This window comes from Pleurodeles waltl, chromosome 4_1, assembly GCF_031143425.1.
Source record: "Pleurodeles waltl isolate 20211129_DDA chromosome 4_1, aPleWal1.hap1.20221129, whole genome shotgun sequence".
In the NCBI taxonomy this organism is placed as follows: domain Eukaryota; kingdom Metazoa; phylum Chordata; class Amphibia; order Caudata; family Salamandridae; genus Pleurodeles; species Pleurodeles waltl.
Genome location: NC_090442.1, coordinates 634,832,568 through 634,857,081, shown reverse-complemented (window position 1 = coordinate 634,857,081; position 24,514 = coordinate 634,832,568). Strand labels below are relative to the sequence as shown.

Sequence of the window (24,514 nt, the reverse complement as noted above, 5' to 3'; positions counted from 1 at the left end):
TGATCTAATAAAAAATAAAGCAACCCACCAGTTATAGTTAGCAGCACTAGCTATAACCTGTGCCCCCGCCGTGCACTGGTCATAACCTCACATATGAAATCACTCATGACGTGTTCTATGACAACATTTATGACATCACTGATGACATCTCAAATGACAGAGCCTTTCTGTTGCCCCCTTTACAGCTTTTTTATTTAATTTCCACATATCTCCAATTTTTCACAGTGAACAGTAATGGAGGCCATTTCTTTTTTCACATTCCAAAAGCCAGCCAATTAGGGCACTCGCAAGAGACGGCTCCTGTGAGAGTGTGAAGCCTGATGGGAAAAATGGGCCTCTCAACTAATCACTGGCCTCCATTTTTTACATGTGTGCCTATACAATTATTTTTTTACTCTTAATTTCTCAAGAACTACTGAACGGATTTGCACCTAATCACAAAAAGCACAATCTGCGGACCAAGATCAAGTTTCCTGCCAAATTTTGTGTAATTCCGTTCAGCGGTGCTTGCTGAAGCCATGTCTAAAGAAATCTAGCCCCTGCTTGATAGATTACCCCAGCACTTTCCAGAAAGGAGCTGCGGTGGATGAATGTTTGTTTTTCAAAGTTTCATGAAGATTCATCAAACTGACCTGAGTTATTTGCAAACCAAAAAACGCTGGCTATGGAAAAATAGACCTAACTATAACAGCCAACTGGCAACAATATATACATGATTATATGGTGTTTTCCTGACTCAAGAATGAGCCCACAAAGCATATTCTTTATCACTCATACCTAGCATGTATTTTGAAGCTTTCAGTGGTTTTCATTATTTTTTTCTATGTCTCCATTGTAGAGCAAGTACTGTTTGTTTATGCTGCATGTCAGCAAAACTTCCTAGAGAAACTTGACTCAGAGAATTTAAAATCCTTTTTTACAGCTAGCAGCATCAGAATGCATCAGGTGGGAAATTTGTCTATAATTTGCTCAAAATGCACCTGCAAGAGTGGGTCATAGCATTTCCAACAACACAATGTTCACATTATGCCTGGTGCAATAGCAAAAGAAGTGTTACTATGTTGCAAAATTTTGCAGTATTTAAAAAAAAAAAAAAAAAATGTATGTCTATTTGTTTCTGTTCAATTCCTGACTTCAGCTAGTTTTTATCATGGGCAACCAAGGACTATGGAAAAGCAAGAGTAAATTAATATTTGCTTTTGTTTGTGTATCAATCTATTTCTTTACAAGCGTTGCTCATTTAGGGGTGTGAACCTCATTTGCACTGCCTGCTATGCAAATACTGTGTTATTCTAATGAGGTGTTTTTTACACTTTTTGCTTTGCCCACTGTGTGTCACCCAATTGCAGTTTAATTATGGTTAAGTTACATGTAGAGGAAATTATTTTCATGCAGTGTAAATTATGCTGGGCGCATTTCAGACTTGTTTAAGTTTGTGTGAGTAGTGTTTTTCGCAAGCAGCACCAATGCATTTTGTATGCGCCCAATGCTTAATTTATAAAATAATGAGCACTGGTGCCCAAAGCTCTGCTCAGAAGCCTGCACTTGGCGCTATTAAACATCTGTGCAGAAGTACCAAGGTTTCGTAGTCTTGAACCAACCTCATGCTTCTTTCATCTACTACCAGAAGCCCTCATCCTCTTTATCTCACTCTTGCAGGCTCTTGCTTTCTTACTTTGTGATGGGTATTCTATCTTTCGCTTCGATTTTCCCCTTTGTGTGTTTTTCTCTTTCTTGCTTCCGGGAGAAGGCCTGTCCCCAAGAATGATTGCTGGTGGCCCCCACCAGCAAACACCAGCTCAAATTAAACACTGTGTGCACCATTCCTTTTGCGATTAGAATATTACTGTGTGGCTTAGCCTGGTGTCCCCACGAGAAGCTGCACTGAAATGAGCTGTTCTCTGAAATACAGTTACTTGGTGTTACTCTCCCTTAATGCATCTCGCCAGTGGCGGCGGGGAGCCCTCTAATCATACGTGTGTGATGGAGATCTTGGATTTTGTGTACATACAAGTTTCTCCATTGTCACAGAATGGATAAACCGGGCCCCTTGTGTTTCAGTGAAAGTTTCGGTTCCTGGCCCTAACAAAATAACTCATCTATTCAGGTGAATTCTTAGACAGGGCTCTGAATCCTATTAATGTACAGCCAGGACACAGACTGCAACGAGGCGCCAATATTTCAATAACAATCAAGCTGTCCAACAATAGGACATTGTGAAGGTAAATGTGTCAACACTGCCATCACGTGCACAGCAGATGATGAATGCTTGGAATGGAAAGGAGGCTTTGAGTGTTTTCATAATGAATGTCATTCCAATACATTCGGATCGCTAACTGCAGAAAATGCTGTCCTGTACATGACAACCTGTTTTACCAATACAGTGACCTTGATGTTTTTTCCATTTATTAAAACCTTTTTAAGGCTTTTGCTTGCTGTGGGCAATCACATCGCAGTCGCAGTACACATCTCATAAAACAATTAAAAAGGATAATGCCCAATTCAATGTATTAAAAGAGCTGTTACATGAAAAGAAACTGCACAAAAGAGCAGAGAAAAATCCAAGAAAAATGATATATTCATAGGTGAAGAGTCTCTGCCAGGTTTCCCTTTCAGGCATATAGATTTGTTGTGCCCCTCGGGAATGAGTTTCTCAATTATCTGCAAATAATGAAAACAGTTCTGCTACCTGAGAATCTTGATTCATGTCTTGGAGCAAATGTGGCACCACTTTCAGAGGCAGGGATCGCCGTGTTAGGAGACAGTGGCTCAAGTTTTTGATATCGATCTTAATCAGAGTTTCCTTGGGAACAATGGGAGCCTTGCCTAGTATAAATGCGAACTGTTAGGACTGACCTTGTAATTAGTGGTGCAGCCATGCGTCATGGGCCTAGTGCAATGAAGTAAATGGGTCCTCTGGCTGCTACTGGAATTGTAAAGTACGGCAGTAATCAGGATTTAGGGGGCCCTAAGGTCTATGGACCCTGGTGCCACTGCACCTGCTGCAAAAATGCAAGCTATGTCCCTCCTTTTAATTCAGCGAAGCAATATAATGTTTTGCTTCCTATGCAAAGATGAGCAACCTTGTATTTTTCCCTACTGTACATTAAATATACAGCCTATGGACAAAGCAGGATTTTTATAATTCCCATGCGCTCAGTACAACAGGAGTACCTATTATGAGCACTAAAGGAGTGAGTATGATTACGTGCACCCATTGTGTGGAAGTCAGTCACCATGTGCATGAGTGAAACAATTTCTATAGTGCCTTATCATAGGATGAAATGTTTCAAGGGTCTGCATTGACTATGGAAAACAACGGGCCCAGGCCTGTGCTTGTAGGTTAGACAAGCATAACACACTTAGAGAACTTTTTGAATATTAAATTATTTTTTCCCACACTTATATTTACTGACATTCTCTAAAATGTGACAGCCTGACCTTTTCAACTGCTTTTGCTCATGGGTGTTTTTTTTGCGGACTGCAGACACCTTTTAGGAGAGTGAAAGGTTTAGTATTTTTTAGCGACATCAGTTGGACGATTCATAGATTACTTCTGAGTGAGGCAGGTCATCCTGGATGGGGGACCTTTCTTAGTTTGCAAAAGTCGCCTCCTTCCCTCAGTCAGCCCTACAACCTCATTTTGGTCCTTACTAAATCAAGCTTCTGTCACCAGATGTAGGAAATTATCCTCTTTTGTATGGTGTACATCCAGATGTTTGCCCTATCTATGCAAGCTGCAGAACTTGTTGCATTTTGCCCCTGACAACCAATAGCAAAAACATCTCTGCTTCCCCTTTTATCATGGTTGAATTAATATGCTCCCAAATGGCATATTTAAATTACTTATACTCCCTTAACATATGGCACAAGGTAAACCTAGGGCCTATAAGTGAAATTATGCTAATGAACTGCAGCAGCTATTGTGCTATCCATTGCAATGAGAGTATGAATGTGGCTTCTGGCCTACCATTATAGCCTGATTGTAGCATTAAAATAATGTTTCTTTGATCTATCAAAATAACACATCAAAACTTGTCTATTAAATATTTATAATACATCTATAGGTAGGCCCTATAGCCTGTAAGGTAGGGTGCATGGGATTTAAAAGTAGGACATGTAGAAAGTTTAACATGTCCTTGCATTGAACATCGCTTAAAAGCTATTTTCAATGTAGCAAGGCTGACTGTTCCATAGAGAAACACTGGGATAAACTATTAAATTTGTTATTGCTAACCTTGCCTAGAAAACAGATAAAGCGTAATTTCATACTTTTAGAAAGTTATCTTTTCCCTGCCAAAATCCTTTGGAGGCTAATTTGCATTGGCCTCCAGCTGCAGCCCACTGTGTATTCCACACCCTGAATGAGGTATGAAACCTGCTCCCGTTTCAGAGTCAACGGCCTGGGGATTGGGAGGAGTTTTGTTCTTCCAAAAGGATGACCATTTCGATTGTGCCCAGGAACTTAATTTACTTCAAAGAGGCATCCCCTGTCATATGCAGATGTCAGCTGACACCTGGACAAGCCCCTTCTTTTGCTCTTTTGTCAGTGTTGTACCTATAGCTGGTTAGAGTGATCAGATAGAAGGGGCTGCTCATTTCCCTGGTCACACCTCTGGGGTGGGCACATCGGCTCTGAACAAGGGGAGATGGGTTTCACCATCTTGGATTTAGAGAGAGAGGGGCACCTTGGGATTGCTTGCAGTATGGCATAGAGGAAATGCTCAAAAAGGGGGGTGGGTAACCCCTGTGAACATTTACCCTATCGGTTAGAGAGGAGCCAGGAGTCGCCTGCACCCACAAGCTGGTGCCAGGCATAAGCGTGGTGCCCTCAATACCCTTCACAGAACACTACTGGACTTGTGGTAAATAAGAAGATGACTGGTCCTGCAAACGGAGAAGAGCCATGAAAGATTGGGCCTGCTCTCTCTTGTACCCAGGACAAAGAAGTGGACTCCAAGGGTCATGAGGCTGAGCTCTTTTTCAAGCCACAGGGATACAATAAGCTACAAGAGGACTTTCCTGCAACTGTGCAGCTGGCCAGTGCCAATTGAACCTGCTCTAGACCTTGCTGTTGGCCTCTAGTGTAGTCAGTCTTGATCCCCAAGTGCTATTCCTGAGGTCCTGGAACCCTTGGCTGTGTCTAGCTGGCCTTCTCCTTTCACCCTTGAGAACCTGGAACTTAGACATTTTTGTTGGCTCCAAACACCTTCAGAGGACCAGGGCAAACCTGCCAAGCTGATCTGACCAGGGTGCATTTCTGCTGGGCTGAAGAAACAGCGTTCCACCACTTGGAGACTAGTGGAGATGGTATTCAACCTTGTAGAGCCCTGTAAAGTCTGAAGCCTTTCCCTGAAAAGGAATCTGAGCTCCAAAAAAGTAACTAAGTCCAAATGTAGACCTTTGAAGGCTCCAAAAGGTCCTGTCAGCAAGGGATATTTCCTAAACATGATAAAAGCCAGCAGTTTTATCAGGAACTTGCCCTATGGCTATCTGGCATCCTGGAGCCTTCTTGGGCTGAAACTTGCTGCTTTACCCTGTTGAAGATTTTTGACATCTAATTTTGAGACAAATACTCAAGATAAAACCTCTGACCTGGGTTGAACCTGTATCAGGCCCATGCTTCATTGCACTTGCCCTCAAATCACGATTAGATTCTGGTCTACTGCAAAATGGCGAGTGGTGGTAGGGGGAATAAAACCAATTTTTTTTTTTAACTTACCTGAACCTCGCCGCTGCACTGCTGCTCTTCGACGCACTTCAGGCACCCAGCCTGCCCTTCAGCCAATCATGACGCTGCTCAAAGCAGCATTATTATTGGCTGGAGCCCCTTTGCTGGGCTCTCCAACACAGACTGGGAACCTGGGCTTGCTCTCTTCAACCTGGCAACACAGTGCCGGGTTGGAGAAAGCCCTGTGCGCATGTTTGTTTGGCCGGTCCTGAGACAGCCGGCCAAACCTACATGCACACTGAGGGGAGTGATCTGTGCACTCCTCTCAGTGCTTGTCACCCCCATAGCCCTGCCCTTTTAAAAATAAAATGATAATAAACATTGTTTACTATCATTTTGTTTTTAAAGATTTGCAGCTCCAGCTGTTGTATGGGGGGGGGGGGGTGATGCTCCTTGCCATAGAGGAGGAGCCGCCCCTGTTTTTGGCGCTATTTTTAATTTTAACTTTTCAAATTTCTATCTCCTATTCCCCTTATTGGAGTTTTGTTATTTGTCATTTTATTTATTAAAATGTGCTCTATTTTTTCTAAATTGGTTTGGGATTTCTGTTGTGTTGTGTTATAACTTTATTACTGCTGTGGTAGTTCACAAAAACTTTACACATTGCCTCTAAGTTAAGCCTCTCTGCTCTGGGCTCTAGTTACTAAGGGGGTTGAGCTAAAGGTAGTTTACTAACTTTAGTGGTTAACCCAGATGTGAATTGTGTTTATTACTTCAGTTGGGTAGTCACTCACCTTAGCTAATAAACCATTTCATTATAACAGAGGATTAAGGGAGAATACTTCCCTGAGGTTGTGTAGTTGGAGTACGACCACTTAACAGTAGCAGTAATGTGGGTTACAAGTGTTAATACTTGTGTTGTAAAAGCATAAGAAGTCTTGACGTTTCCACAAATTACATGAAGAGTGAGGGGGCATTTGAGGTGGTTTTAGTTTGGGAGTCAGGTAAATTCTTATCAGAATGAGCCTATTTCCAGGCACGGCATAATTATATTATGGAAAGACACTTGACCAACACATTGTATTGATCATTTTCACCGTCAATGGTCAAATAAACTAGGACAATGAAAAGGATCAGATCGAGTAAATTAGACTGAGAGTCTGACGAAGAGCAACAGATTAAAACAGATTATGAGACTGAGAGAAAGAAACAAAATGGTGAGAAAAAAATCTAGAAGCAAAATAGATTGCAGGGAAAAGTGAGTTGCTACCTGGACATATGCACTCAGGTGAAGCACGTCCTAACATATTCATGAACTTACCAGCTACTCTGTTGGGATGCGGCCCTGGCGCTTGTCAGGGGCCTAAAGGATCAAGTTTTGGACACAACCAGGTTCTGAGATGTAGCTGTATAAACTTTTTCTTGACAAAACTGGCAGCACAGATAATCTGTATGTATGTGAACCTTTGGCCCATCTTTGAAAGCGGTACAAGCCCTGCCCCTAAACAGGAACACAGTCCTCCACCTAAGTGGAGCGTTTTACAAAGATGACAGAATGAGCCTTACCTGTCATGGAGAGACACTGAAGTAGACTGGTGCAAAATTCGTTTTTCGTTTTGGTGTGAAAGGGCCTTTCCTTACCTCTTTGTTGTGTGACTACGTGGAACGACATGTTGATTCATGTAATGGCATAGTAACTAATGGAGCAAAAACCACCTCAGGAAGGGTCAATCAAACTTCGAACTCAGATTCAATTTTTTGACTCCTAACTATTGTCAGTGTAGCTATAATTAGATTTCCCTTCAATCTGTCAGTTTTTTCAAAGGTCCATAGTAGATTCGCATAGAATTAAAAATGCATGTGGCACAAGGCAATTATCTTCATGCCAAGTTCGTGGTCTGTATCTGTAAGGAGAAGTAGGATTTTGAATGGGAAAGTGACTTTTAGTACCAGCATGCCTTTTTCTCAATTGATAGATCTGTATTAACGTTTCCAAGACAGAGCAGAAATGAATTACAGTTTAAAAAAAATATTTTGTTCAGATTCTTTAAATGGAGATGTAGATGAAACAGCTTCACTATTAACACATTTTGTAGACTTTGTAATATTATCAGGTTTTTCAGAAATAGTACATATGCATCGGTGACCTTATGCTTTCGCTTGCTCATTCTATTTCACAGTCGTAAAAACCTAATATTTGTATATCTCCAATAGCAGAAAATTGCTGATGAGTGCAAGTATTTTTTTAGCACTATCTTGGTTTGCAGAGAGGTTGCTTTTGCAGGTAATTTGGCAGCCTCCGCTCATTTGCTCACTGTTCATTGCCTGAATGATACTTCCATGTTGAGGTCCACTCAGTGCTAGTCAGTAGGCCACTCCTGCTTCCACCGCCTTTTGCCGATCATTGCTACCAGTTACAGTAACAACACAACTAATGACCGTCACACTACTATTAGGTACCTGTTATTAGTCATTCTTAATGTATAGTTAATTAATAAACCACTGTTAGTTTGTGTCTCAAAATTGAACAAACAGTGCCACCATGTGGTATACTGTATTAGATGCTGACATTTAACTGCTGGTGCTGAGTACTGGAAACCGTCGGCTCAAATGAAGCGCTGGGTCCATGCCCAGGTGATGGTGCCCAGTGCAAAGCACTACAAAATGCGTAGTTCTAATGGGTCCTGGTGTTCTGCTCCCTTCCATCTTGTGGAAGCTCAAGGTACTACTGTGTATTAACTTTTGTCCAGCTCTTAATCTTCTGCCACTGTTTTGCAGGTTTTAAATCTGACACAATCTTTCCACCTCCTTGGACCTAAGCACCTTCTTATCCCAATTTCCACCACAAAGGGGGTTGCAAAATGTACTTATTTTTGTATGTTCAAAGTTCTGTACTGATTTCAGCAAGTGTGTATCTGCCACTTCCCATCATGTTTCCAGATAAAGGGGAAATAGATTTCGATCTTATGATTGGTGTTAACACCTGTGTACTGGCTGGCTGTAATCTCAAAGGAGTTCTCCTCTAGGCTCTAGCAATATGTTCAAAACTTTATATTTCTGCTAAACCTAGAAAAGCAAGGGATGTTTCAAAATAAGAACTATTTGTTCCAAACTCCCATCTATTCATTTTTTAATTTTTAGTTGTTTTCCTTTTCCTCTCACAGATTCTGATGCCTGCCCTAGCTGCAAATAATGATGGGTTGTCTGCTTCCATGGCATTTTATAGCTTGTAAACCGGATGTTAATTTTAAATGTAGTTCGAAGACTTATACGTAATTTGCCATTTGGAGTGTTTATGTCAGCTGGTCTCATATGCATTACTCTATAATCCACCGGTTATTTGTTATGACCCTGGCATATCATTATCTGTTTTTTCTGCCTTTAGTAAACATTTCTTTTGAGTTCAAGTGGTGCTAATGTTAATTTTAAAAGGGCGTCAAAGAAACGTGGTTGGTTTGGGTTCTGACTCTGTTCAGTTTTTACCCACAAACATCTGCTCCACCTTTTAGCTTCTATGCCTGCTCAAGAGCCTAGACCATTCTTTCTGGAGAAAATCAGCCATTTTTTCTTGATCCATGTCTTTTGTAACTCTGAAGGTTGTTCTTAAGGACTAGTGAGTCTAAGTTTCAATTCCTTTTCTGAACAACAATAAAACTGTCATTATTTATTTAGTTTCCAGATAGAACAAGTCTGTCTTCTAAGTTTAAATCCGTATTTCTCTCTTCGACTTACTGTTTAAGAATAGACATAAAGCCACATACTAGTTTTTCATATTGGCATTTTGGCAAGGAATACTGTTTTGGCAAGATGAAAAGTAAGTATAGTGTTTGAACTCACCAGGCATTTTGGGTTGCTAGTTTTCAAGGTGACATTGGTCAATTCCTTGCAGTCTATTTTTCTTAAATTGAAACTGAATGGCATTTGGAGAATCAGGTGGTGCTTTCAAAGTTTTCACCTGCTCACAAAAAGGCAGACATTTTATTTTGAATTGTTTTTTCTGGTATAGTCACTGGTAGTTGTTTTTTCTACAATTATATATTTATCATTTGATGACTGCAGAGGTCTCATACAAGTATTCGGCGACTGGAATGTATACTCTATCAGACTGGTAGGCAGGTTTGAGCTGCCCTTCTTGTCGTGCAAATGTGCGCGACTTCTTTTGTTGTAGCCTTTTCTTGGAACATTCCAGTTCTCCTTGCAAAGCTGCTTTGTTTTCATCCTTTACTTTACAAAATAGTTGAAGACTCGCCTGTTCTACTGCCAATAAATTCTACTTTTGCAAAATAATTTTTCCTTTCTCGAGTTAAGCTGGTTCATTATGACCCAAGGCACCTATCCATTTAGTACAATATTAATTGCATAGTAAAATGGCTGAATGTCAGAATATCGATCACAAAACTATCATCCGACATACATAATGCGGCCTAAATATGTTAACAAAAATATTGCTCTGTTGGGTGTCGATTTTCTATAATTAATTCCAATGGGCGATATTTTTGAAAACTATTCATAAGGCATAATATTTGTGACAGCTGGCATATAGACCACAACATTCTGGGAACATATTCAGATATGGCTCCAACTTCCAAATAAAACAGGCAGTTAGGCATAAAGTGAACACAGAGATACGCTTTAAGTACCACATTTTAGAATACTACACGCTATTAAAGCATTTTTAATGATTTAATACCTGAGCTGTTGTGCACAGTGAAAATATACATTTTGTGGTGCATATTATCACCATAAATGTGTCCTGTCATGTGATTTCCTCTTCTCTATCACTATCATTTTGTTTTATTACGACTAATAGAATGCTACACATCTCTATGGCATTTCAGTATCAGATTCCAAAACAGATAAAACAAGAAAACATGGACACTTTGGTCATTAAGAAAATCATCAAGGTATGCACAAGATGGATTCATTATGAAACTGCATCCATCCTACTAAGCCTTCAGAAGCCTTTAAAGCAGAGGTCTTCAAACTGGGGGGCGAGCCCCCCTAGGGGGCCCTCAAGTGATCTCGGGGGGGGGAGTGGGGGGGGGTGGTGTTCAGGCTCTGGCCAAAAGAAGCATTATACAGATAAAACAAGGCTTTCTTTTAATCAGAAGCATGTTATTGCATTTTTAAAAAGGTAACAGTACTTAACTGCAATGATTAAATAGGTCTAGACATATTTAAACATTGCCATCTTTATAGAATAATTGTGAAAAATTCTGAGGGTGAGCAATGATTTTTATTTTTCATCTGGGGGGGGCAGCATTAAAATGTTTGGCGACCACTGCTTTAAAGGCTGAGAAAACCTGGAACAAATTACCGATGAGCACACATTCATGAGACTGTGCATGACTGGTTTGTAAGTAACATACTTGAAGTGCACATTAGCGTTCACACCAGCAGCATGCCCTTTTTGACAAAATGAGCCATTATGGCTATCAATTTGTTTACCTGTCTTTTGCGTTTTTTCCATCCCTTTATTTCTCGCCATTTGATTCTTCTATTTCGCGTTTTTTGCCTTTCCTACCATATTCATTTTATCCTCCATACCTGTTTTACTTCAGCTCTATTTCCACTTTCACATGAGAGTCCGTATCTGTGCCTCTTGCACATATTGACCAAAGGACCGTTTTCACTGCATAGCATAGCTATATTATTATAGGCGTGGCTGCAAAGCCTTACTGCAAGATCATACTGAAAGAACAACCACTGATGCTGTGGGCATGCTTTTAGGAGACTAATATTTGACAAACCATACTAAATAAATCCCTATGTTCGCAAGCTAATGCTCATTACATACGCATGTACAGAAACACTATGGTCCATGGACTGTGGTGAACTTCCTTTCCACCACGCAGGAAGTGGTTGATATTTTCCATTTTCCCTGATGCAGCATTTATCAGGAAACGAAGGGTCCCAACCACACTTCAACCTTTTTTGGATGGCAAGGGCATGCCCCCTTCCAAACACGGCTCTTGGTTGTGCAGCTACGCAGCCTCTTGGTGTAGCCACTGCTGCAAAGACAGCCCGTGGACAAGCACGCCCCGGCCATTCAGCAATCCAGCGGGGCCTCAGTGGCTCCACAAGACTGGCAGCAACTTGACACTGCAGCAGTCCTCTTGCGACCTTCGTGCCTTCCTCGATGGTCAGGAACATTCCCCAACAAAGTAGTGATAAATCACCCACTGTTTAACATCTGAATGCAGCTGTACAGGAGACAGCTCATTTTTTAACCGCAAACTATTTTACATATTCAAACTAATTTCTCATTCTCAAAATCGTTTTCATGTCCCTATTCCCCATTTCTTTCATTAACTTGTTTTTTTTCAAACATTAATCTGTAATATCCTCCATGTAGTAAGCAACACGCTATTTTGTACATGCAGTTGTTCAAATCAGATCTTGGACTGTACAGAGTCTGTACAATGTGGCACCGTACACCCTGCGGTGTGTTGGAGTAGTTTACTGAGTGAACTCTAAAAACATAAGTGAATAATTTCCACAAGATGGGCTCAGCATAAGCAAACCGAAAGAAATGAGAAAAAACAGAGAACAAATCCCTCGTCCGGCCCATCCCTAAGCATGTAATCGAGAGTTAGGAGTGTGTCATCATGTGCCTACCGGTCCCCTTTGCTGGACCACCAACGTCGCACTCCGCAGGTTTGTGGAGCAGACCTATTGGCTCATATTTTTCCAACTGTCTGTAGAGAGTCCAGGCTGTACAAACGTATCGCACAGTCGAAGGTCTCGATAAACAGGTGTAGCAGTTCTTCCAATATGTCTGCAATGGGTGAGCGGACCCTTCAGGGGACCTCTAACGCATGCTATGACCGGTTTGGTGAGCTCAAGGTCTAGAAACCTGGAGCCCACCCTCCCCTTGTTTGATAGTGCATATATCCCCAGTAGCCAGATCTCAATGTTGTGCTTGCCTGTTTTCCCCACCACCCACTCCTGGTCCACGGTCACTGCCTGCCAAAACTTTGTGATCACTGGGCAGTTCTATGTTGTATGTATGAAGTCTGAGTCCCGTAGGGCACACCTAGCTTGTCGTCTGTTCCTGCTATAATGCTAAGTCAAAGTGGAGTGAGGTATGTGGTCTGTGGCAACTGAACTGTGTGAACGTAAACCATGTGTTACTAGACACTCGGTGTGGGTGTTCCTGTGCAGTAGTCCGCTCTTTGTCTCTCAGGTTCCTTCCAACTGTGCCCTTCCAGTAAGCTCTGTGCTTAAACAGGAGAGTCAGGGACATACATCATAGTCATCTGTAAAGCCAGGCTATCAATTTGTGCCCCCCCTAAATGTAAGTATCACCAGCAGCACCTTATGTTGTTGCAGTTCGGAGTGGTGCTCTACCCATAAACTCCCCAGTGCCTGTTGCAGGGCAGCATATACCAGGAACTCGAAGTCTGGAAGATCATCTTCATTAACCATGCTCTCCAACACTTGGAATTTTCTGATGTTGTAGCAGTCACTTACCATTTGAATCTCAGCTTCTGTCTTAGTAGCTATGGGTGCCCAGTCATCTGGGGTTTATACTCCATTAGTAATGCGACCAGGGTTTCCTCCTGACTGCTTTCCCCTATATGGCCCAACTCTGCTACTCCTTGGCCATCTAGCCATCTGGCGACCCTTCAGGGCTCACATTATTCCCGCTAGGTTCCCCTCCCATATATCTTCATCACTATGGTAAACATTTACCCTGAGGTACTTAAAAGTTCTTGATTCCCAACTGCGCCCCCACTGAAGGAGCCTTTTGTTTGTCCAGGGTGATTAGGAATGCACAGGTTTTGGACCAATTAGTACAAAGTCCCGGATTTTGCCCAGATCATGTACCTTTAGAGCCAGTCCTTCCTCAGCATTTTGCAAGTACAGGAACATGTTGCCCATGCATAATGAAATGGTGTCTTAGCCGTCATGTAGTGGGATGCCCGATTCCTAGCCCTCTGCCACACGAGGTTGGCGAAGGTTTTTACCACCCGTGCAAATACTATACGCGACAGTGGGCACCCATGATGTGTCCCCCTAGAGACCATGAAGGCTTCAGAGATGTAGGAGCCTGTCTGAACTCTCACACTCGCAGCTGCTTACAGTGAAACAACTCACTTATTCCAGCCCTTTCCCAGTGTCATGAGTCGCATCACTGCGTGCAGGTAGTTCCTTTGGACCGTGTCAAATGCCTTTTACAGGTCTACAGACAAAACTAATGCATCCAGATAAGGTTCCATAGGTGTCTCGTCTAAGACCCTATAGGGCCTCCTTATGTTCAGGGAGGTATTGTGCTTGGAGATGAAGCCGTTCTGATCCGGGTGTATTAACGTCAAGAGATATGGGTACAGATGTTCTGCCAGTATTTTCCTAACTATTTTGTAATCCAAAGCATGGAGAGGGGCCTATACGAGAATGCTTCTGTGGCTTCCTTCTCTTGCTTCGGAATAGATACAATAAGAGCCTTTCTGGTGGTGTCAGGTAATAAGCTCCTATCCATCACTTCTTTGTGTCCATATTCTCCAACTCATTTCAATCTGTTTTGAACTATTTTTCCACCCTCACTATCTCCTTCTCTTCCTTGTTCTCCTTTTCACCAGCCGTTTCTCTTTCTTACTTTTTTCATGGACTGATGTTCTTCTTTTCTCTTATGTTTCATAGGTATGGTACCAGAATATTGTGTTCCAAATACTGTCTGCCAAAATATTAGGTACTAAATGTAGTTTACAAAACTATATTTCCATTGGAGCTAATCACAGGAAATTTATACTAAATGGAGCAATTTTTTTTTGCACATTACATTTAGCCCCAGTGCTTAATTTGTAAATAAAAACGTGCCGGTGCCCAAAGCCCTCCTCTTAAATACGCAGCTGCTGCAATTAAATGTGAGACAACTGAATACCGAGGCGGCGCAATCCTTAAACCACCTGGGGCCTCTTCAATCCCTATAAAACCACTCCCTGCCCCTTCAGCTCACTCCTGCAGCTTTCTACTTTCTCCCTTTGTGACGCTCTTTCGTTTTCCCCTTCCTCCGTCTTCCCATATTTGTCTTTTGCTCGCAGCAAATGCTTGAGGGAGAAGAATAAGCCCCGGCCCTCAAAAATAAATGCCAGTGCTCAGCACCGGAAACAACAAGCACAAATTAAGCGCTGTTTAGCCCACACTATTTATGACAGACTATACTTTTGAAACTGATAAGCACTCCAGAGAAGTGGGCGGGGGTGGGATGTTCCAGCAACATGAGGTGTACAGCAGGGATTTTAACAATGTTACATGGATATGCACCATGAAAAATAAAATCAAAAGGTTGAGAACGGCTGGGCATAACGGAGGCCCCTGTAGCCCCTGCGGTGGGGGGCCCCCGAGGCCTATCTATACTGGAGTGGCCCCCTTCAGCCCCTACTAATGTGAGCGTGTGGATCCCCTTCAGCATCTCTTGCAGGCCCCCCCTCACGGTTTGTTACCCCACTCGATGACAGGCTGCACGGGGAGATTTGGTTTTGAGGCATTATGGAAAACAATTCTCAAGACGGAAATCGGGAACAATTTAAAGTACTGCCACGAGGCATAAAGCAATAACAACAAATGCATGTATAATTTCGCCAACATACGCTTTAAATATATATTTCAGCTTTTCTAAAGGGTGAGGGCTCATAATAATGTAACAATCATAACTTTATGAAATTACTCAGGTAGATAATCTTGAAAATGAAAATACATTTCCACCTTCTCCAGCATATTTCCCCGGGGCTTACACAGCCTAGGTAAGTGTAGGTAAGTGTATCTACAAGCATTCGCCTATGTGTGATGCCAATAGAGTTAGTATTCAAAAACGTCAGCTGGTTTAAGGGTGTGGTGGTTGCCAGCAGGCAAATATTTACAGGGCCATCACTAGAAACGTATTTAGTTGGCACACAAGGATGAAAGACAAAACTGTCACCAATAATGGACAATCACATCCGTGTGTATGTAGGTGCTGGTACATTTAGTGTAACAAACAACAAAATGATGGAGGTAATGTGTGAATTAATCTCAACCACTGGCGGTCTCTTGGGTCACATTCCAGTCCATCGTTTTTGACCAACATTTCCTCTCTACGAAGAGACCAGCCATTTTCAAATCTGTCTTGGTCATACTGCAATAGAAACTCTCCAGCCTGAAATGCCAAGCCAGGCCGAGTCTAGATGGGAACACAGTGCGAACCCAGACGGGTCTTGGCCTACTTAGGACTCATCAACAAGGTATAGCTGGGGTTCTGTGGTGCAGCGAGCATGGTATCAAGACAATTACATATTCCAATAACGTAAGGTACATCTATGATCTGATTTTTTATGTGATATGAAAACTGCAATATTATGCTAAGAAATTGAACACCTTGAATAGAGATGACAGCATGATTTTCTTTGAAATGTGAGAGCATCATTTAGTCCCAGTTTCCACAGGGATCGAAATGATAAGTTCTGTAGATTTAACACACTCAGTTATTACCTGGAGTAATAACAGCCGCACCTCACAGTTTTTCCCTGGCACATATCAGCAGGCCAAACCTGCAAATGTCTGGTTAAAAGTCTGTGTGAGGTTGAATGTGCAGAAAGGATGAGGAGGGACGTTGTACATGATGTTGTAACTATAACCAGTACATTCCCAGCTTCCATTTCAAAGGGCTACGACGACTGTTTAAAGGTCTTCTGGGTACTGAGCTGACTAAATCATAAAAAACAATGGCAAAGGTTCCATATCTGGTGGTCTGCAGCAAGCAGTTTCTACGTCAGTACCGTCCCTGTTCACGCCAAATTGTGCTATTTACTCCATGGCAAGGAGCTCAGTGCCTTCTCAAGACCCTCTATATCTGAAGGGCTTATGAGTTCAATCTTCCTCAGCCCGTTAGTCCTATCTTCACTTTGGTGGTTCTGGCTAATCAAGGGTCATAATCTCTTTCTTAGGAAGTAGTTATACCTGACCAGGGACTTTTTTAAGTACTCAGTCTATGGGTGGACATCCTGCCATGCCTGTTTACTAATGTCCATTGAATGCACTCTGAAAATCTCCAATTCCACTTAGGGTTTAGGTAACCACATCTAATAATCAATACACCTAATCCTAGATCAAGGGAGTGCAACTGACCCCTCGCCAACCTCATCCGTTTTCGGGCAATTGTCTTCAGACATTGGTTTGGCCCGCAAAGTAGTGGAAAACAAATTGTGTCCTGGAGACTGGCAGCTCATAGCTTAGCACCATTAGAGAAGGAAAGGTACAAAGTTAGATGCTTGAGTTAAAGAAAATGCTTATTAATCCACTCATTGTTTCTCCACACATGAAAGTCATGTCCTGGGAAACAAAGTATCCCCATCGATTGTGACATCACATTTGAATATATTGTCAATCTTTCTGCACAAAATTAGTTGTGTTTCTCTATTGTCGGACAACATGCACAAAACTAACTCAGATTGAAATTTCGAAGCTCAACTATAACAGCAATGTGTCCATGTTCTTAATTCATTCATGTTAGACTTTTCATCCTTGGTGTGGTCCCCCTTAACTTTTTGCCTCTGTTCCCCAGGTTGTTGATGTGTGCTGGACTCTGATTTTACTGTTTTTGTTACTCTGGGCACTTTACCACTGCTAACCAGTGCTAAAGTGCTCCTTTACAAAATGTGTATGTGATTGGTTTATCCATGATTGGCATATTTGGTTTACTAGTAGGCCCCTAGTAAAGTGCACTAGAGGTGCCAGGGCCTGTAAACCAAATGCTGCTAGTGGACCTGCAGCACTGGTTGTGCCACCCACATAAGTAGTTCTGTAATCATGTCTCAGACCTGCCATTGCAGTGTGTGTGTGTGCAGTTTTAACTGTAATACGACTTGGCAAGTGTACCCACTTGCCAGGCCTAAACCTTCCCTTTTCCTACATGTCAGACACCCCTAAGGTAGGCCCTAGGTAGCCCCAAGGGCAGGGTGCAGTGTATGGTTAAGGTAGGACATATAGGCCCTCATTCTGACCTTGGCGGTCGGCGGAGAGGCGGCGGTCGGACCGCGAACAGACCGGCGGTCGGAAAAATGGGATTCTGACCGCGGCGGTCACCGCCGCGATCGACCGCCACTTCCCCCCTTCGACCGCCACGGCGGCATGACCGCCGGGCTGGAGTTTGCGCACTCCGGCCCGGCGGTCGTCCCAAGACCGCCAACGGTATCATGACCCTGCCTACCGCCGCGGTTTCTGGCAGTCGGGAACCGCCATGCGAACCATGGCGGTAAGCACTATCGGGGCCAGGGAATTCCTTCCCTGGCACTGATAGGGGTCTCCCCCACCCCCCACTACCCACCCGAGTCCTCCCCCCACACCCTCCACCCCCCTGCCACCCCCCAGAGGTGGTACGAACCCCCTCCCCACCCCCACCCCGACATGCACATACATGCACCCCGACATGCACACACCCCCAACATGCACATATACACACCCCCTACACACACATACACAACGGGGACACATACCCGCACACATACATGCAGACATGCGCACCTGCCGAACAGCACACATTACCCATAGACACAGCAGCACCCCCCGCCCGCATACACGCACTCACACACCCCCTCTACACACTCACACGCACACCCCCATGCACGCCCACATCACACAACACCCCCCCTCCCCCTCCCCTCACTTACCTTGTGCGTTGGTCCTCCGGGAGGCGACGGGAGCCATGGGGAGGTGACCGCCAACAGAACACCGCCAACAGAAGACCGCCACACAGATATGTGGGTCGTAATTCTGTGGGCGGTGTTCTGCTGGCGTGGCGCTGGAGGTTGACCAGTCTCCACTTTTCCGCCGACCGCCAGTGTGGCTGCTGGCGGTTTCCCGGCGGAACGCTCCCAGCGGTCGGAATGCGCACAGCGGCATACCGCCGCGGTCGGCGGTCTTCACCGCGGCGGTAACTCGGCGGTCTCGCGAAAAGACCGCCAAGGTCAGAATGAGGGCCATAGTAATGTGTTTTATATGTCCTGACAGTGAAATATTGCTAAATTCGTTTTTCACTGTTGCAAGGCCTGTCCCTCTCATAGGTTAACATGGGGGCTACCTTTAAATCTGATTAAAGTGTAGATTCCCGTTGGGAGCGGATGGACATTTGGAGTTTGGGGTCTCTGAGCTCACAATTTAAAAATACATCTTTTAGTAAAGTTGATTTTAAGATTGTGTGTTTGAAAATGCCACTTTTAGAAACTGAGCATTTTCTTGCTTATACCATTTCTGTGACTCTGCCTGTTTGTGGATTCCCTGTCTGGGTCATTTTGACAGTTGGGCTGGTTGCACCTCACACTAGACCAGAGGTCTTCAATCTGGGGGTCGGGACCCCCAGGGGGGCCGTGGAGACCTGGAAAGGGGGTCGCACATTCCCCCAGCCAATCCTTAAAATGCCTCAGCTGAACTTTAATTTGAGTCTCCTGTGCTGTGAAAGCCGCACAGACAGCTAAGGAGACTTTCAGTCCTGGGCGTCTGCTTCCTGAATGAAATGCAAATGTGCTCTATGAGCTGATCTGCAAATGTAAAGGGTGCTTGGGAGTATCTTTAAATGATCCAATCACTCAAAGTTTTGTGAGGACAAACATTTATTCTTTTTGAGGGGTAGTGTGAAGAGTTAACAACTGGGCTGTGAAGTGCATGCTTTTAATTGTAATTGTATTTACACAGCGCTTACTTCACCTGGAGGTGTTGAAGGGACAGCTATTAAAAAAAAAAAAGGTATTGCATATGCTCTGATATTACTTAAATCCACATTTTGGAAGCACAGTTTTATAATAAACCTTTTTGTAGTGGCCTTTCATATACTGTGTGCAATGCAAGTATAAAATAATGCCTTACATATTCACAGTGCTTTCTGTCACAGGCTGTGACCTCATGGCACTAAAAATACACAAGTCACTATTCTCAACTATACTAACAAAGATTATGGGCCAGATGTAGCAAAACACCAATTTGCGACTTGCAAATTGCGAGTCCCTGCGACTCGCAATTTGCAACTCGCAAATTGGTATGCAGTACGGTGTCTCAGACACCGACTGCGACTCGCTATGGGGTCGCAATGACCCACCTCATTAATATTCATGAGGTGGGTCGCTAATTGCGGCCCCATAGCGAGTCTAGGCACTCGCAAACATGGAGGCCTGCTGTCGTCAGCAGACCTCCATGTTCGTGACTGCTTTAAATAAAGGAAAACGAGCTGCACTTAAAAAAAAAAACGAAACCTTTAGTTTCGGTATTTTTTCAGGGCAGGGAGTGGTCCCTTGGACCACTCCCTGCCCTGAAAAAATATTTGTGGGTCCATTCACAAAGTGGAAGGGGTCCCATGGGGACCCCTTCCAATTTGCGAGTGGGTTACCATCCACTTCAAGTGGATGGTAACTGCGACTCCATTTGCGACCGCATATGCGGTGGCAAAAGGAATTGCATTCCACTCCGAATCGCAAATAGGAAGGGAACACCCCTTCCTATTTGCGATTCTGAAATGCATATTGCGAGTCGGTCCGACTCGCAATATGCATTTCTGAATAGCAAAGAGGCTTTTGCGCCTCGCAAATGGCGATTTTCGCCATTTGCGAGGCGCAAACCCTTTGCTACATCTGGCCCTTAGTTCTGTTGCTCTCCAGTTAAACACAGACCTCTGCAGTGCATTAACTAAAAGAGGTTTCATAATGCACTACAGTGCATTTCCCAATGAGTAACAACTTTATTTTATTTATTTTTAATTTCAGCTGGCTATTATTTTAAATGTAGCTACCTGACGGTGAAACACTTAGAAACACTTAGAAACATTTCGAGAATATTTGGGGTTTATTTATGAGAGGCTTGCGCTGCTGGAGCATCACTTTTTTTTACGCTCCAGCAGCACATGCCTCTCAATCATACCTATGAGGTGACGCAAAGCCATCCTTTGAATGGCCTTGTAGATATGGAGTAAGGCAAGGCAAGGCAGTGCAAGCCGCTGCGTTGCCTTACTTTGCGTCAAGGAGGCGTTCCATGGGCGTTGTGGTGGGTGTTCCCATGCAACACAGATGGATTTTGACGCTGCCCCAGATTTACAAAATCACGTAAACTGGAGCAGTACCAAAACCTTACACCTCCCCAGAGCATGCATAATGAGGAGAAATGTTTTAATTTATCCTTGTTTTTTTCTCTTTCCATGTGTGTTGCTATCTGCCGCACATATAGAAAGAGGTACAATGCCTCTCTGGATTGTTTTTGTGCAGGAAGGTGCCCCTTCCTGCACAAATACAATCCTGGCTATGTTGGCACTAGGCAGCAATTGTGCGCCAGCGCAGGGGGAAAGGACAGAAATGCACTACATTTCATAAATACGGTCCATTCCTGCCCTTTTGTATTGGAGTGTGGCAGTGTAGCAAGAAGACTTGCAACGCTGCCCCACGTCAATTCCTAATAAATGAGGACCTTTGTTTTTAGCCACACCCTTGACCACGCCCCCACACTCACTGATCTTTGATTTGCTAAGCACTGTTTAATATTATTTCCTCACAGTAAAAATGATTTGCTGTGGGAAATGGGGACGCTTATTATTGTAGATGATGAGTACCACCAGGTTCTAGAAATTTTTATCAGGAGGGGGTCCTTACACCTAAAAAAAATTAAGACGGGGTCCCGGCATCAAAAAGTTTGAAGACCTCTGCACTAGACAGTGACACAAAAGGAGCTGGGGTGTAGTCTGCATATCCCGATGAGCCATCTGTACTAGGAGGGAGGGGAGGAGTGGTCACTCGCACCTGAAAGGGCTGTGCCTGCCCTCACACAATGCAGTCTCCAACCCCCTGGTGAGTCTCTGGGGCCTGGCCCGGGCAAGGCAGAATTTCACATTCCAAAGAGACTTTGCTTTGAAGTAGGCCTACTTCAAAGGAGAAACTGGGTATAAGAAGGGCACCCAAAACCACAGACTTTAGAACACTTCTGGAAACAAAAGGAACCTCTGCCTGGAGAAGAGCTGAAGAGCTGAGGAGATGTGCTGCCCTGCCTGTGACTGTGCTTTGTGGAGCTATCCTGCCGTTGCTGCTTCTGCCAGAGTAAGAGGGCAAAGACTGGACTTTGTGTGCCTTCCATCTTGTGAAGAAATCTCCAAGGGCTTGATTTAGAGCTTGCATCCTGTTGTTTGAAGTCTCAGGGACAGCAAAAACTTCTCTCTGCCAGCACCTGGAGTCTCTGGAGAGACTCCTGCTCTGACAAGTGGTGCCCTATCCAGTCCCTGGGCCCTTGAAAGGAAAGCTGGTGGAAATCCAAGGAAATCGACTTCGGACCGACGGCGCTGCTGAATCCGGTGACGCCGCCTGCACCCGACGCCGTGACCTTCGCTGGAACGCAACGCTCTTCGCAGGCCCGACGCTGCTGCAGCCCCGCTGAAGTCTGCGACTCCGTGGAAGTCGCCGCACCACGTCGTGACCGACGCCGCTCGAAGTGCGCGGATTCAACGTTTCGCACCGACGCTGCGATCCCCAACTTCGCGCATCGACTTGTTTTCACTCTTCACCAAAGGTACTGTACTTGGGGGTCTACGCAACTCCGTGTCCGGCGCCGCTGGTGTCGGCTTGTTGGGAACGACTCCGTCACGACACCATGTTAACACCTCCTCGAAGCATTTTTGTTTCTAAGCGCTATTTTTGAGTTTAATCTTTAAAAATTCATAACTTGACTTGTGTATGTCGGATTTTTGTCATTTGGGTCTTGTTTTGTTTAGATAAATATTTGCTATTTTTCTAAACTGGTGTTGTGTCATTTTGTAGTGTTTTCATTGAGTTACTGTGTGTGTTGGTGCAAATACTTTACACCTAGCACTCTCAAGTTAAGCCTACTGCTCTGCCAAGCTACCAAGGGGGTAAGTAGGGGTTAGCCGAGGGTGATTCTCTTTTACCCTGACTAGAGCGACAGTCCTTGCTTGAACAGGGGGTAACCTGACTGTCAACCAAAAGACCCCATTTCTAACAATTCACAACACATGAAAGGTGCAGGAACAGTATATGGTTGGGTTTGTGTTGGTAAAACGGTGTATCTGTGTTTTTATGAGTAGTGGGTGAACAACAATTCTCAGCCTTGGATCAAACATAGAATGGATAGGTGGTTGTAAAATCACCCTCACTTGCGCCTCAGTGACCATTCACGTAGGCAACATCGAGTTGGTAGGAGGCCGGTTTAGATTCCAGGTCCATTGTGATACTGGCCTCCCCTTTAACACAGCCATGTGAGTATAGAATGGGCAGTTTCCATATACTCTGCACCACGCAGTTGCAGTATATTCCTTCATGATGCTCCATGTGGGACACACACTGTTAAGGGTATTAAGGAGCCACCAATTGTTTGTGCTGTTTGTAAGGCTCTCTAGTCCTTCAGACTTTCTCAGAATTATTTGTCTTAACATTCTGTTCCCTGAGGTGATTTTGAACTATCATCTAGTCGATAAGTTTTCTGCAATTAATCCTAGTTTACTCACAGAAAGGCTGCCATATGTCGTTTCCTTTACCCGGTGTCACACCTGAACTCTTCCTCGCAGTAAACATACTCCTTGATTGTTTGTTGCTCGTGTGGGTCGTCCGGCTTCCCGAGTGCCCCACTTGAATCTTTCTAGTAACCAGGACATGCCTCACGTTTGCCAGGGTGGTCTGGATTTTCTATATTCTACCAGCTTCTCTTGACTCTATACTAGTGCTAGGTAGCCCATGAAGCCCAGCCTCTCCCTCCCTTTCTCTTTGCACCTTCCCTCCCTGTCCTCTGCTACCCTTGACACTGCCAGGCCCGCTGTCAGTCTCCGTCTAGCGCCTGCGACGCTGGCTGCTCTAATTCACCCTCTAACGATGGCACTGTTCGCGAGCATCCGCCAGCAGCACACAGGCACATCCGATGATGTTTTAATTAGCATTGTGCACACGAGCTGCCAGCAGGGTCTCTGCAAAGTCATCGCAGGACATAGAGGACATGGCCCCACCGTGAATGTGAACCGTGGAGGACAGTGGCATTGGACGCCCCGTAGACTCCTCCTGGGGGGTAGGGGGGATGCCATGACCTCATTGGAAGGGGAGGGTATGGGATGAAACAAATGTGTAGTGTTTTGTATGGACATGTCACGCCCTCTTATGTCTAACTGCACATCACTATGCTGCACTTTCTAGAGACGGCGACCTCTGGGAATGTGGATGAACAGATGCCAACTCAAGCACGTGCCGGAGTGTTCAATCAACTTTAGGTAAGGGCTGTCTCTGAAGCAAGCGGCATTCTCTTGATGTCTGGCGGTGTGGCAGAAACAGAGAGACTGAGCACTGGGACAGGTCGGAAGAAAGTAAGAAGAGTGTCCTTGCTGTCGGGAAGGAGGAAACAGCAAAAAGGGATAACAGTGATCAATTGCAAGTATGAGCAGGGGGGAAAAAACTACATAGCAGACGGAGGAAGGGAGCTCTCGAGAGCATTGCTTGACTTCTGTGAGAAAGTGGTCTTTCTTTTGTAGTTTTAAATCCATGCTTAAGGTTGTCTGTGTCATAGCAGGTGTTGCTGAAAGCATGGCAGACGCCTTAATCACTCAGCAGGAAATACTGGTATTTTACAGGAGTTATGCTAATAATGCTCCACTCGTCACTGTTGCACCCACGCCTCACGATGTAGATTCAAACCACCTTACAGAAATCCGTCTGATGCCTTGACGTCCATTCTTTTAATAACGATCTTGGGATTGTCTGGCACTGGTTGTTTATGCAATTTTTGTAACGTACCATCCTCTTCTTGCCATTGCACATTTTTACCACGTTTTGTGAACCACCAGGGACCATATCATGAACGTTTGCACTTGCACAGGGCACAGCTTTGCATCTGTTTTAATGT

At 44.1% G+C, this 24,514-nt stretch overlaps 1 protein-coding gene across 1 annotated transcript in view; it reads left to right on the top strand.

The window, feature by feature from the left end:
* The window catches only part of TAFA2 (TAFA chemokine like family member 2), a 1,054,087-nt gene that overhangs the window by 318,879 nt on the left and 710,694 nt on the right, over positions 1–24,514 (top strand). The window contains exon 3 of the mRNA XM_069229068.1: positions 23,812–23,885. Coding sequence (XP_069085169.1) covers positions 23,830–23,885 — 56 coding nt within the window. The 5' untranslated portion in view covers positions 23,812–23,829. The remainder of the gene's footprint in view (positions 1–23,811; positions 23,886–24,514) is intronic.